At 42.8% G+C, this 14,701-nt stretch overlaps 2 protein-coding genes across 6 annotated transcripts in view; one reads left to right on the top strand and one right to left on the bottom strand.

The window, feature by feature from the left end:
* The window catches only part of sdhaf3 (succinate dehydrogenase complex assembly factor 3), a 33,751-nt gene extending 28,448 nt beyond the window's left edge, over nt 1-5,303 (bottom strand). Inside the window, exon 1 of the mRNA XM_043689902.1 lies at nt 5,130-5,303. Coding sequence (XP_043545837.1) covers nt 5,130-5,303 — 174 coding nt within the window. The remainder of the gene's footprint in view (nt 1-5,129) is intronic.
* A 6-nt stretch (nt 5,304-5,309) lies between these two features.
* LOC122549819 (cytoplasmic dynein 1 intermediate chain 1) overlaps nt 5,310-14,701 on the top strand; it is a 271,821-nt gene continuing 262,429 nt past the window's right edge. For 2 of the 5 annotated variants that reach the window (XM_043689894.1, XM_043689895.1), the window contains exon 1: nt 13,963-14,249. In XM_043689894.1, the coding sequence (XP_043545829.1) occupies nt 14,176-14,249 (74 nt within the window). In that variant the 5' untranslated portion in view covers nt 13,963-14,175. Of the gene's footprint in view, nt 5,387-5,534; nt 5,683-13,962; nt 14,250-14,701 lie in introns of those variants that run through there. The other 3 variants (XM_043689901.1, XM_043689899.1, XM_043689900.1) reach the window with 3 other exon arrangements.

The following is a 14,701-nucleotide window of genomic DNA, read 5'->3' on the forward strand; positions in this document are numbered from 1 at the left end:
CACCTCCTTCCACCTATCATATTCCCAGCGCCCCTCCCCCAGATTCCCTCCCCTCTACCTTTTATCTCAGCCAGCTTGGCACACCAGCCTCATTCCTGAAGAAGGACTTACGCCCGAAATGTTGATTCTCCCGCTCCTCGGACGCTGCCTTGCCTGCTGTGTTTTTCTAGCACCACGTTTTTCAACTTTGGTAAAGCCTTTGACAAGTTTCCGCATGATAGACTAATTAGTAAAGTTAGATCACATAGGATTCAGGGTATCCAATTGGATACATGTTTGACTTGACAGCAAAAGACCTACAGCGATGGTGAAAGGTTGTTTCTTTGGACTGGAGGCCTTTGACCAGCAGTGTTCCACAGCGATTGATGCTGGGTCCACTTCTGTTTGTCATTTATATAAATGACTTAGATGAAAATATAGAAGGCATGGTTAGTGAGTTTACAGATAACACCAAGATTGGTGGAGTGGACAGTGAAAAATATTAACAAAGATTACAAAGAGATCTTGATCAATTGGGTCAAAGGCTGAAGTGTGCAGATAAAGTTTAATTTGTATACATGTAAGGTATTAAATTTTGGTAAAACAAACAAACAATGGTAAGGCCTTGGATAAAGTTGTAGAACAGAGAGATCCAAGGATTCAGGTACGTAATTCTTTGACGTTTGTATCACATATAGATAGGGTGATTAAGAAGGCATTTAGCACACTTGTCTTCATTGATTAGACCTTTAAGTATAGGAGTTGGGACGTTATTTTGCGATTGTAGAGGGTCGTTGGAAAGGCCTCTTCTGGAGTATAGTGTCCAGTTCTGGTCACCCTGTTATAAGAAGAATATTATTTAGCTAGAGGGGGTTCAAAAAAGATTTACCAGGATGTTGCTGGAATGTTGGAGGGTTTGAGTTATAAGAAGAGGCTGGACAGACTGGAAGTTTTTTTTCCACAGGAGCATTGAGGGTTGAAGGATGGCCTTAAACAGGTTTGTAAAATCATATGGGGTATAAAAAATATGAATGGCTGCTGTCTTTTCCCTGGGGTTGGGGATTTCAAGATGAGGGGGCATATTTTTAAGATGACAGGAGAAAATTTTAAAAAGATGTAAATGGCATTTTTTTTTTTACACTGAGTGGTTCGTGTGTGGAGTGAATTTCCAGAGAGAGTGATAGATATGGGTACAGTTACAATGATTGAAAACATTTAGATAAATATATGAATAAGAAACGTTTGGAAGGATATGGGCCAAGCACAGGCAGGTGGGATTTGTTTAGTTTGGAATTATGGTTTGCAAGGACTGAAGAATCTGTTTCGATGCTGAATGACTCTATGAGCTCACAGAGGAGCGAGAAACATAGGACAGAAACAAGAAAAAGGATGATTCAGGACCAGGATGTGTGTAACTTGGGGAAGGAGTAGCATGGGAGATGAGGTAAAAGGGGAAGAAAGGCAGCTGAATGCTCCATTTCCTTACAAAGTCATCCATAAGCTCCTCACACTTGTTGACATGAGAGTGAAAGAAACAGAGAAAAGGAATTTAAGGAAATATGATAGTGAAGAAAAGCTAGGGAATATCTTTGCCCTTCAGGAAAGTTTTAGAGTACTGTAAACAGTTTTAATAGAAGGAAAAAAAAACCTTTGATATTTTTAGCAGACTATTAATGGACAGTTAAGTCAGTTGTTCGACAGGTACATTCAAATTTGCACTACTTGAGATATAATTTAACAAAGATGGTGACCATACCAGAAGGAACAACCAGGGTTAGAAAGGGATAAGGCACAGACAGGCGTTAACCAGATTAGGAGGAGAATGCAAGATGATCAGGGCCAGGCTGTTATCACAGTGGTGATGAGAAGTGTAGCCAGGTGGTGATTCTTTAATAAGGGGCAAGACACTTCCATATGGGAGTTCATGCTTAGTGAAAGCCAGGATATTACAATGCATCTTATTGTGCAGAATAAGTTCTTTGTGACTGAACAACATTCTGGAACAAAATGGGGAAGCAGGAAGATAGTGAATGAGATGAAGCATAATAATTTTTTTATAAAAAAAGTTAATTATTTAAACAATGAGGGAATGAGACTACTTTTGACAATGTAATCCCTTGAGAGATACATTTCTAAAGAGTACGGTTGACAGATGCTTTTTACAGCCATTGAAAGCTTGCTCTGTCACCTGCTGGATTTTCATGTCATGACATAATACGAGAAACAAAAAAATCAAAGCTTCAGTGAAGAATAACAATGTATGTCACCAATGCCATACAAGTCCCATCTAAAATTGGGTAATTTGTAACTTGGAGAAAGTGAGGACTGCAGATGCTAGAGATCAGAGTCGAGAGTATGGTGCTGGAAAAGCTCAGTAGGTCAGGCAGCATCCGAGGAGTGGGAGAATTGACATTTCGAGCATAAGCCCTTCGAACAGGAATTTGTTGCCAATCATAGATTACTTTAAAAAGAACCTTAGAAATTGCATTTTCTGATGACCAATCGCACTTTCTGATTGAGGTTGGTTCACATACCAACCTCAAATACAAGATTTCACCTTACTCGGATATTCCCTAACCCAAATTATTCCCATATTTTCTCCTTGCATTTCATATTTTCAGCAAGTGCAGTATTTGGGCTTTGAGTAACATCAACTTTGCAGATGATCTATTTTACTATTCCTGTGAAAAAAGAGAATTGCTTCGGCAGTTTCTGTGTGCAAAATGTGAAAGTAAAATGTTTCAAGATCTTAGTTTTAAGCCCTATGAGTGAATTAATTGCTGTGGGATTCCTAGCCCTTGAACTACTCTTGTAGCCACAGCATTTACATGGCAAACAGTATCTGGTCAGCAATAATATGTCACTGAACATTCAGTTTGGGTTCCACTAAGGCCATTCACTAGTTTGGAGGAGAATTTCTAGATTGTGGTCCTTCCATACATCTGCTGCTCTTGTCCTTCTATGGTCGTGGTCATGAGTTTGGAAGGTGCTGTCAAAGGATCTGACAAAGGTGCAGTTTGTCTGGTGGCTGGTACACACTGCTGCTTCTGAGCATCGAAGATGGAGTGAGTGGGTAGTGTTGGTAGATGTGGTACAAATCAGTGAGGTTTTCTGTCTTGGATAGTGTCAAACACCTTGAGTGTTGTTGGGGAATCCAGGCCAGTGGGGAGTCTTCCATGACAGTTGAGAGTGTGCTGCTGGGAAAGGCAGGTCATGCAGCATCCGAGGAGCATCAGGACTCCTGATGAAGAGTTTATGATTAGATTCCCTACAGTATGGAAGCAAACCCTTCGGCCCAACAAGTCCACACCGACCCTCCGAAGAGTAGCCCATCCAGACCCATTCCCCTACCTTATATTTACCCGACTATGGGCAATTTAGCATGGCCAATTCACCTGAACTGCACATCTTTGGATCGTGGGAGGAAACTGGACCACCCGGAGGAAATCCATCCAGACACGAGAATGTACAAACTCCATATTGACAGTCACCCGAGGCAGGACTCAAACCCGGGTCCCTGGCGCTATGAGCCACCGTGCCACCCTAGTCATGCCCAAAACGTTGATTCTCCTGCTCCTCAGATGCTGCCTGACCTGCTGTGCTTTCCCAGCAACACACTCTCAACTGTGATCTCCAGCATCTGCAGTCCCCACTTTCTCCTAGTCTTCTATCACAGGCCTGATTTGTGTCTTGTAGATGGCGGATAGGCTTTGGGGAGTCAGATGGTGAGTTACTCATTGCTATATATGAAAACAGTCTCTGATCTGCTCTTGTGGTCACTATATATGTATATGGCTAGTCCAGTTCAGCTTCTGGTCAATGGGGACCCAGGATAGTAACACCACTGAATGTGAAGGAGGTGCAAGGGTTAGATTTTTCTCTTATTTGAGAAGACCATTATGTGGTGCGAATGTTATTGCCACTCATTAACCAAAGCCTGCATCTTGACTAGGTCTTGCTGTATTTAGATAGCAATTTGTGTCATCTTTAATTATCTAAGGCATCTCAAATGATGTTAAACATTGCACAGTGAACATCCCTGCTTCTGACCTTAGGATGTAGGTAAAGTCATTGATAAAGTAGCTGAAATTGGGCCTAGAACACTATCTGTCACAACAGGGGCTCTTGTGGCACAGTTGTAGTGCCCCTACCTCTGGGTCAAGAAGCCTGGGTTCAAGTCCCACCTGCTCCAGAGGCGTTACAACATAGGGCTGGCAAATCAGCCTCCCTATCACTGGATTCACAACACAATAAAATTAAACATCTAAATGACCTTACTTTGGACCAGGATATCCAGGTTCAGGTCCCACCTGCTCCAGAGGTTAATTGCTGAATAGAAGATATTTGTTGAAAGATAATACTTCAGCCCCTTCACTCATTTGTACCAGTTAGGAAATGAGAAAGCTCTTGGACAGCTGGAATGATTCTGATCACTGTTGTGGCACAGTGATATTGTCCCTAACAGTGAGCCAGAAAGTCTGGGTTCAAGTCCCACCTGTTCAAGACACAGGTCATAACATATCTGGACAGGTTAATTCAACAACTCCCTGAATAACTCCCACAGAGACCATCTTCATTTGTGCCAGGTGCAACCCAAACAATGAAACGCTTGATTCCCATCGACTCAAGATTTGCTAGGGCTCCTTGATGCCACATTCAGTGTAATGCAGCCTTGACGTCAAGGGTTGTCTCTCTCACCTCACCTCTGGAGTTCAATTTCTGTTTTTGTAATTAATGTTTGAACCAAGGCTGTAAATGAAATCAAGCCCTGGGAGGACCCGAACTGAATGTCAGTGAGCAGGTTATTGCTGAAGTTCCAGGTGATAAGGTGGGGATGGATTTGACTGCTCTGTTTGCACAAGATATACCTCGTCTCTTGTCCTTGAGGAGGTGCCGGTGTTGGAGAAGTGAGCAGGACTGTAGATGCTGGAGATCAGAGACGAGGGTGTGGTGCTGGAAAAGCACAGCCGGTCAGGCAGCATCCGAGGAGCAGAGGACGCCGGTGTTGTTAGCCTACATTATGCATCCAGTGGGCCCGGACGGGGGTGAGGGAAGATATGAGGATCAGCTGCAGTTCTCTCTCACACCGTGTGTCCCAGGAATACACCCGGCGCTCACCGCCCGCTTGCTTGCTTTGTGCACACTCCTACCTCCCACTCCTTCAGGAACCTGTCCGCCTCCTCCGCCCCGAGCCCTTTGCTCCTCCTGAACTCCTCGCGGACGTAACGGTCACCGATCGCGCGCAGATCGTCAGGCAGCAGCCGGTGCGCGAGCAGGAGCCGTTTGTACAGTGCGCGCACCTGCACAGCCACAGCCGACGCCATCTCGTCTCCCTGGCGACCACCGCCGCCGCGAGCGACGGTATCCTCACCGGAAACACCCGGTCTCGGATACTTCTACACCTCAGGTACGGCAGATATATTCCTCCGAATGTCTGGTCTATGCAAGGACCAGAGTGGGGACGCTGAATCAGAACGTACCTCCGCCACCTTTTCTTCCTTCGGACTACTCTAAATAGAAACGAATGCAGTGATAAATGTCGCCTTTTATAAAATGTCTCTTACTTCTTGACATTTTTGTGTGACAGTAGATCCGGCAGGGGTTTCTGCTGCTAGTCGGATCATTGATGCTGTTGCACGAGTTGAACCTTGATTAGATGTTGCTGTAGAAACGACATCGCCTTCCCTGGCGAGGTGGGTCAGGGTAAGAGTTGGGCATTTCATGTACAGCCGATTTACAAACATAACTTAGAAATAAAACATACTGGATGCTGGCAATGTGAAACAGAAACTGCACGGAGAAGGCCTATCTAGTCCATTGCGTTGCTGCACACTTAACAGACTCTTCCACAGCCTCTAGCCATGTAAACCTTCAGCTCAAATATATTTTTAAAAAGTATTGGGGATTTCTGTGACTATCACCCTTTCAAGCAGTGTATTCCTGATTCTGCCACAGTTGGGGGCCAAGGAATCCTCAAATTGTTATTTGTTGCTCTGTTGATGGAAGCAGGCCCTTGCAATCCAGTGTCTAGCCTCCTTGCACCTCATCTAAAACTCATCTCAGCCTTCTTTATTCCAAAAGTAAATCCACAGATTATCCAGACTTTTCTCAAAGCTAGGGGATGTCCTTAATGAATACTTTGCTTCAGTATTCACTAGTGAGAGGGACCTTGTCATTTGTGAGGACAGCATAAAACAGGCTGATACGCTCAAACAGGTTGATAAAAAGGAGGATGTGCTGGAAATTTTGAAAAACATGACGTTGGATATGCCCCTGGGCCAGACAGGATATACCCAAGATTTCGAGGGGAAGGAGGGAAGAGATTGCTGTGCCTTTGACAATGATCTTTGCTTCCTGGCGTAGTACAGATGATTAAAGGTGGCAAATGTTATTCCCTTGTTCAAGAAAGGGAATAGGGATAACCCTGGGGATTACGTCAGTGGTGGGCAAATTATTGGAGAGGGTTCTGAGACACAGGATGTATGATTATTTAGAGAAGCATAGTTTGACTAGATATAATCAGCACAGGTTTGTGAGGGGCAGATCATGCCTCACAAGCCTTAATGAATTCCTTGAGGATGTGACAAAACACATTGATGAAGGTAGAGCAGTGAGGGATTTGGATTTTAGCAAGGCGTTTTTTAAGTTTTCCTATGGTAGGCTCGTTCAGAAAGTAGGCAGGCATGAGAATTTGGCAACCTGGATACAGAATTGGCTGGCCCATAGAAGATAGAGGGTGATAGTAGAAGGAAAGTATTCACCTTGGAGCTCATGGCCAGTGGTGTTCTGCTGGGATTGATTGTGGGATCTCTCCTCTTTCTGTTTTCTATAAATGACTTGGGTGAGGAAGTGGAAGAGTGGACTAGCAAGTTTGCCGATGACGCGAAGGTTGGTGGAGTTGTGGATAGTGTGGAGGGCTGTCGATGGGACATTGACAGGATGCAGAGCTGGGCTGAGAAGTGGTAGATGGAGTTCAACCTGGAAAAGTGTGAAGTGATTTATTTTAGAAGGTCAAAATTGAATGCAGATTACAGGGTTAAAGGCAGGATTCTTGGCAGTGTGGAGGAACAGAGGGATCGTGGGATCCACCTTCATAAATCCCTCAAAGTTGCCACCTGAGTTGATAGGGTTGTTAAGAAGGCATATGGTATATAGCTTTCATTAACGGGGGATTGACTTTCATAGTTTCATAGTAGTTTTATAGTAATAGAAGCAGGAGTAGGCCATTTGGCCCATTGAGTCTGCTCCACCATTCGTTAAGATCATGGCTGATCTATCCATTGTTTTAGCTCCTCCTACCTGCATTATCTTCATAACTCTTAATTCCCTTACCATGTAAAAGATGAAGCAGCTGTGTCTTGAATATATTTACTGAAGCTGCCTCTATCGCTTCCTTGGGCAGAGAATTTCATAGATTCACTACTCTTTGGGAAAAGCAGTTCCTCCTCACCTCTGTCCTAAATCTACTCTTCCCTAATCTTGAGGCCATGTCCCGTAGTCCTAGTCTTACCCACAGCGGAAACAACTTGCCTGCCTCTATCTTATCTATCCCTTCCATAACTTTATATGTTTCTATAAGATCCCTTCTCATTCTTCTAAATTCTAGCGAATACAGTCCCAGGCGGCTCAGCCTCTCCTCGTAGGGTAACTCTCTCATCTCTGGAATCAACCTGTTGAACCTCCTCTGCACTGCCTCCAAAGCCTGTATATTCTTCCTCAAGTCAGGAGATTAGAGCTGTACACAATACTCCAGGTGTGGTCTCACCAACACCTTGTACAGTTGCAGCAGAACCTCCCTGCTCTTAAATTCAATCCCTCTCACAATGGAAATCAATATTCTGTTTGTCTTCCTGACTATCTGTTGCACCTGCAAATCAACTTTTAGTGATTCATGTACAAGCACTCCTAAGTCCCTCTGCACAACAGCATGCGGGAATCTTTCACAATTTAAATAATACTCTAACCTAATTTTACTTACAAAGTGGATAACATCACATTTACTAACATTGTACTCAGTCTGCTAGACCCTTGCCCACTCACTTAACCTATCTAAATCTCTCTGCAGACCCTCCACATCCTCTGCACAATTTGTCTTTCCACTCAATTTAGTGTCTTCAGCAAACTTAAATATGTTTCATTCTGTCACCTCTTCCAAATCATTTATTTATATATATATATATCAAGAACATTTGCGGGCCCAACACCAAAACCTGCGGCATCCCGCTCACCACTGATCTCCAACCAGAGAAACACCCATTTATCCCAACTCTCTGCTTTCTATTGGTTAACCAGTCTTCTATGCGTGCTAGCAAATTCCCCGCAACTCCATGCATTCTTATCTTATGGATGAGTCTCTTATGCGGCACCTTATCGAATGTCTTCTGGAAATCCAAGTATACAGCATCCACCTGTTCCCCTCCATCCACTGCGCTTGTTACATTCTCAAAGAATTCCAGTAACTTTGTCAAACTTGACTGTCCCTTCCTGAATCCATGCTGTATCTGCCTGATGGAAACTTTCCATCCAGATGTCTCACTATTTCTTCTTTAATGATAGCCTCCAGCATTTTCCCGACCACAGATGTTAAGCTAACTGGCCGATACTTACCTGCCTTTTGCCAACACCATTTTTTAAACAGTGGTGTTTATAAGAGCAGCAAGGTTATACTGCAGCTCCATAAAGCCCTAGTTAGACCTCACTTGGAATACAGGTATTGTGTTCAGTTCTGGTCACCTCATTATAGGAAGGATGTGGAAGCTTTAGAGATGGTGCAGAGGAGATTTAATAGGATGCTGCCTGGACTGGAGGCCACGTCTTATGAAGAAAGGTTGATGGAGCTAGGGCTTTTCTCATTACAACGAAGAAGGATGAGAGGTGACTTATTAGAGGTGTACAAGATGATGAGAGGTCTAGATACAGTGGATAGCCAGAGACTTTTTCCCAGGGTGGAAATGTCTTATCATGAGGGGTCATAATTTTAAGATGAATGGATGAAGCTTTAGGGGAGATGTCAGAGATTGGTTCTTTACATAGAGAGTGGTGGGTGCGTGGAATGCACTGTCAGCATTGGCGGTAGAGTCAGATACTTCAGGGACATTTAAGCGACTCTTGGATAGGCACATGGATGATAGTAAATTGAAAAATATGTGGGTTAGTTTGATCTTAAAGTAGAATAAAAGGTTGAGGGCTGAAGGGCCTGTACTCTGCTGTACTGTTTAATGTTCTATATTCTATTTCTTTTTTTACGTTCCTTAAACATCTTCATAAGGCTCAAGTGTACCATCTTCAGTGCAGTCATATCCTTCCTGTAATATGTTGACAAAATTGCAAACATTATGTTATTTGTCGCCTAACTTTACACAGTTCTACCATAAACTACCCATTCTTATATTTTATGCCTATGCCAATAAAGAAAATAATCCCATGTGGCCTTTTAACTGATTCATTTACTTGTCATTTTACTTTCAGACGCTCCAGTGTCCCTTTGCACCTCTACACCTTATTTATTCGAACATTTATTATGTTTTCCCTTGCTTTGTTTGCCAGCTTGAAATACATTACATCACAGTTCTACAGAATAAGTGCTACCAACAGATCTGTTGAGGGCTGTCTTTCTGCAATCTTCAGCTTTCTTTTCCCTATTTACTCCGTATGACTGATCATTGTAAAATTTATTTATGGGATGTGTCATTGGCGCAGCCAGCATATATTTCCCATTCCTAGTTCCCTTTGAGCAATATATAATGAGCTGCCTTCTGGAACTGCTGCAGTCTCATTGGTGCAGGGATGCCCACAGATTAGATTATGTATTCATTCCATGAGGCTTCTCCATCACATTTAAATGGTGATTCCATCTTTGTCTGTTATCTTTCAGCTTCATTTTGGACTGGGATTGTGATGAGGTGGTATCACGTAATATGCTGTGGTTTGTGTTTGAGGACTACGTTGAGGACTGAGTCTCAGTTGAAGTGCTTGATGAGCACCACTCTAAGTGGGCTAAGTCTGTGGTGCTTGGGGCATAGATGGGTCTTAACTACTAAAGAATATAAGTACATCATGGCTATCAGCAAGTTTCTTGATTTCCTGTGCTATTTTCATACCATCTGTTCTTCATGTCATGGGTCTTTTGTTGGAATTTGGCCTTCACTTGTCTGTAGACAAGCATCTCTCTCCTTAGGTCATTGACCTCCTTGAGATGCTGAACTCAAGCACTCCATTGCAAGTTACACGCAAGTTGTCTACTTATATATAGTTTCAAATTAAACAGCCTAAGCTTAATCGTTTAATGCGAATTAGACTACCCTTAATTCTTAATTAGACTACCCTTTCACTGCAATCTTTGAAAGTAAACCTGTTCAAACCTCGCAACTGCAGAATTTTAAACTTAAAATTTTCTTTAATGTCAACTACAAACCATAATCTAAATTAGGTTTGCACAAATGACACATTCTTACCTAGCAAATGCACACTGAATTCAGATTCCTTTTTAACTCATTGAAAGAATGAACACCTATAGTTCATCAGTTGTGACTTTAATTATCATAGATAGAAGAGGTGATCACAAATCTGATCTTCAACTCTTACACTACAATTGGCAGTTTAAGAACTGCTTTCAAAGAAAGTATCTGGCCTCAAATATTGCTCCTTTGTTAGATCTTGGGGTGACACTTCTCTCTGCCTTCATTGCTCAGGCCATCAAGCATAGAAGTTAGAATGTCATGTTGAAGTTGTACAGGATATTGGTGAGGGCATCTTTGGAGTATGGTATACAGTTCTGGTCACCCTGCTACAGGGAGGATATTATTAAATTGGAGAGGGTTCGGGAAAGATTTACAAAAATGTTACCAGGACTGGAGGCTTTGAGTTTTAAGGAGATGCTGGATAGGCTGGGAATTGGCCTTATAAGACCATAAGACATAGGAGTGGAAGCAAGGCCAATCGGCCCATCGAGATCACTCTGCCGTTTAATCATGGCCGATGGGCATTTCAATTCCACTTACCTGCACTCTCTCCGTAGTCCTATAGAGAATACCCTGTTTATACAGATCACCAGGCAATATTGTTTGGGAGCAGAATAGGGACGGTAGGTACCGCAACCCTTCATGGCCCGAGTTTAGAAAAGTTTAAGGAAGTGGTCAGCAATTTCCCCCCACCCCCCTCCCACTCAACTTAAAATCACAGAGTCCCTAAAACTCTTTGAAAATAAAAGGACCCTTCCCATCCCCCCCCTTCCCTCAGTACCCCACGCTTACCTTGTTGCTGAGGAACTTGATCTTGGGGGTTGGGATGAGGTGGCTGTTACTGGCTTCCCAGCTGCACAGGGCAGCAGAGAGAGAGGGCACAGACAGTCCAACAGCCTGTCACCATTCATGCTAGTACTCAACAGGGTCCTAGTGCCCCGATGCACTTATGCACTGAACCTTGGAGAAACTTAATTTTTGTTAATAAGGTCTTAATGTTCCCACCCTTCTTACACGCCACGACTGCCCCACTGGCACTCTTTTATTAATCAAAGAATTGACTAAAGTGAATCAAAGCAGTCGCACTATAACTTTTCGGCCTTATAGAGGTTTATAAAATTGTGAGGGGTACGGATAAGGTGAATAGCAAAATTCTTTACACCAAGGGCAGGGGAGTTCAAAACTAGAGAGCATATTTTTAAGGTGAGAGGAGAAAGATTTAAAAGGGACCTGAGGGGCAACATTTTTAGACAGAGGGTGGTTCATATGTTGAATGAACTGACAGAGGAAGTGGTAGATGCAGGTACAGTTACAACATTTAAAAGATATTTGAACAGGTACATGGATAGGAAAGGTTAAGAGAAATACTGGCCAAACGTAGACAAATGGGACTCGTTTAGTTTGGGAAACTTGGTTGATACAGGTGAGCTCAACCAAAGGATCTATTTCTGTGCTATATGGCTCCATGACTCTGTCGACTCCATCTCTTGTATGCAGCAATCTCCTGAGAATTTTAAGTCTGTATTTTGTTGCAGATTTGTTGCATGTTTTAAGACAAATTTCTCCCTTCATTATCACCTTCTATCCATAAGCAGATTATAGTTTAAATTTTTTCCCTTTTTTAAACCGTGATGGTGTTTTCCTCCATTTTCTTTTGTGATGGAATCTGACTTCATAAGGACCACAAAAATGCTATTGTAAAGTTAAACTAGATGTAAGGATAATTTCACACATGCTTAGATATCAGGGTGAGGGTACTTTCCAACACAGGAAAGAATGCAGTTATGTTCGCCGAGCTGGGAATTTAGTTTACAGATGTTTCATCCCCTTTCTAGGTGATGTCCTCAGTGCTATTGATGTTCATCTATGTGGATTGCTAGACGCCTGCCTGTTTGTCCTATGTAGTGTTTTGTGCAGTCTCTGCATGGAATCTTGTACATCAGATTTGTCTGGCACATGATGGATAAAGGGTCTTTTGTTCTGGTAAGTTGTTGTCTGAGCACGGTTGTTGGTTTATGAGCTGTCATAAATCCAAGTGGTTGGAGGAATCTGGCTGTCAGTTCTGAGATTTCTTTTAAATAAGGTGGAGTGGTTAGTGTGGTGGCATATCTTTGGTGTGTTGTCTGTATGCCAGGCATCTGTAGATGAAGTTGCGGGGATACCGTTCTTGGCAAAAACTTTGTAGAGGTGTTCTTCTTTTCTTCACAGGCTGGGAGTGCTGCAGTCTGTTGTAGCCTTTTTGAACAGAGTCTTAATGCAGCTTCTCTTTTATGTGTTTGCAAACCAAATTCCGAGCTCAGTGAACATGGTAGAAAGAACACAGCAGTCACATTGGCGATCTTGTCCCAGCGTGGAGGTCCCACCCTTCTTACACACCATGACTGGGGAATGGGGAATGCACAGCAAAAGTGTACAGAGAAATCCCACACACAGACCAGATCCTGAACTTTAATAGCAACTACCTAAATACACACACATTCATGAACATCAACTAATTAGTAAATGTCACGACCAGCTATCCCTATTATCTTTACACACAGATGACAAGGACCACAAATTTGACTGGGACAACAGAACAATAATAGGACAAGCCAAACAGGGGACAGCCAGAGAATTCCTGGAAGTTGGCGCTCATCCATGGACTCCATCAATAAATACATTGACATAGACCCAATATACTGACGACTGCAATGAACAATTGGAACTGGCAACCGGGAGCAGCGGGAACAAAACCAAATAAACTCCAATTGACACGTAACAGCAGCACTTCACAGGAGGATACTCAGCATTGAGGATGTTACGGAGAGAAGGAATGAAATATCTGCAAACCAAATTCCCAGCTCGGCAAATGTCCCCATAACAACTGCAACTAGCACCCAAGCTACAAATCTTTACACAAACCTTGAACAGGAGAGATCAAATTGAAAGGATAAACAGATTGTTCCATTTGCAACAACTTAGTTCAAAAAAACAATAGAGAGATATGAGTTTATCAATATCCTTGTTTTTAAGATGAAGTCCAAAAGTCCAAAGCTGGAATTCTTTTGTGGACATGGTTGAGTGACTAGTCAGCACTTCATGAGTCATAGACAGTTTATCCTCCTTATAAAATCCGTTCAAAGATAGTCTGAGAGATATTGCTGAAAAGTAACTTCTGAATTGCTGATTTGATGAAAGCTGATTGATCGCTTGCACAGGATAGAAGGGAATAGCAATTTATTGTCACATGTATTTTACAAAAAGATACAGTGACAAATTTTATAAATCACCTTATTAATGTATTAATGATATAAGTCATAGATAAGAAGGAAAAAAAAGTAAAAATTAAGGCAAAGTTCATCTCGGATCAACTTTAGGTAAAAACAATGACTGCAGATGCTGGAAACCAGAGTCTAGATTAGGGTGGTGCTGGAAAAGCACAGCAGTTCAGGCAGCATCTGCGGAGCAGGAAAATCGACATTTCGGGCAAAAGCCTTTCATGAAGAATAGAGACGGATGAAGGGCTTTTGCCCGAAACGTCGATTTTCCTGCTCCTCAGCTGCTGCCTGAACTGCTGTACTTTTCCAGCACCACTCTAATCTAGACTTGGATCAACTTCAGTCTGGGGAAAACCAATTAAAATGATGAACATCGGAATACCCGGAAGCCACCACCGAAGAAGACTTCCATATTGGAATGAGACCTCCATGCTGGGACAAGATCGCCAATGTGACTGCCATACCAGATCAAGATCGTCATGCAGAGACGGGACCACCCGCCAGGTTGCTGGAATACCTGGATTGGGACCTCCACACCAGAACACATATACAGGTTGTTGACTGCTTTTTATAGACTTTTCCATTGTAGCCTGGAGTTACAAGTTTTGGTATTGTCAATAGATGAATGATCAATACTGCTGACCCCTTAACCGATTATTATTTTAAAACTGCATGGTTAAAAGGCAGCTGGATTCAGCATTGTGGCAGTCTTGTAACTGAGTCTCTGTGAAGGGGTAGAAACAGTTACCATTGATAGGTTTGCTCTGTAAATAACCCACTGCCTGAATGTCATCCTGCTACCACCACCTCCCCCCCCCCCCGTTGAAGTAACACAGGCATACAGGAATATCAAGAGGGACGAAGGTTCAAAATCTTACCTTGTGGTCCTGTCCGTCTCAAGACACCAATGTTCCGGGCAGCCGCTGACACTGTCTGATTGTAACTATTCGTTTGGATCCTGTCGACTATGCCAATATTGTCGTTCTGTTTCCCCCCCCCCCAGTC

Source organism: Chiloscyllium plagiosum, chromosome 5, assembly GCF_004010195.1.
Source record: "Chiloscyllium plagiosum isolate BGI_BamShark_2017 chromosome 5, ASM401019v2, whole genome shotgun sequence".
In the NCBI taxonomy this organism is placed as follows: Eukaryota; Metazoa; Chordata; class Chondrichthyes; order Orectolobiformes; family Hemiscylliidae; genus Chiloscyllium; species Chiloscyllium plagiosum.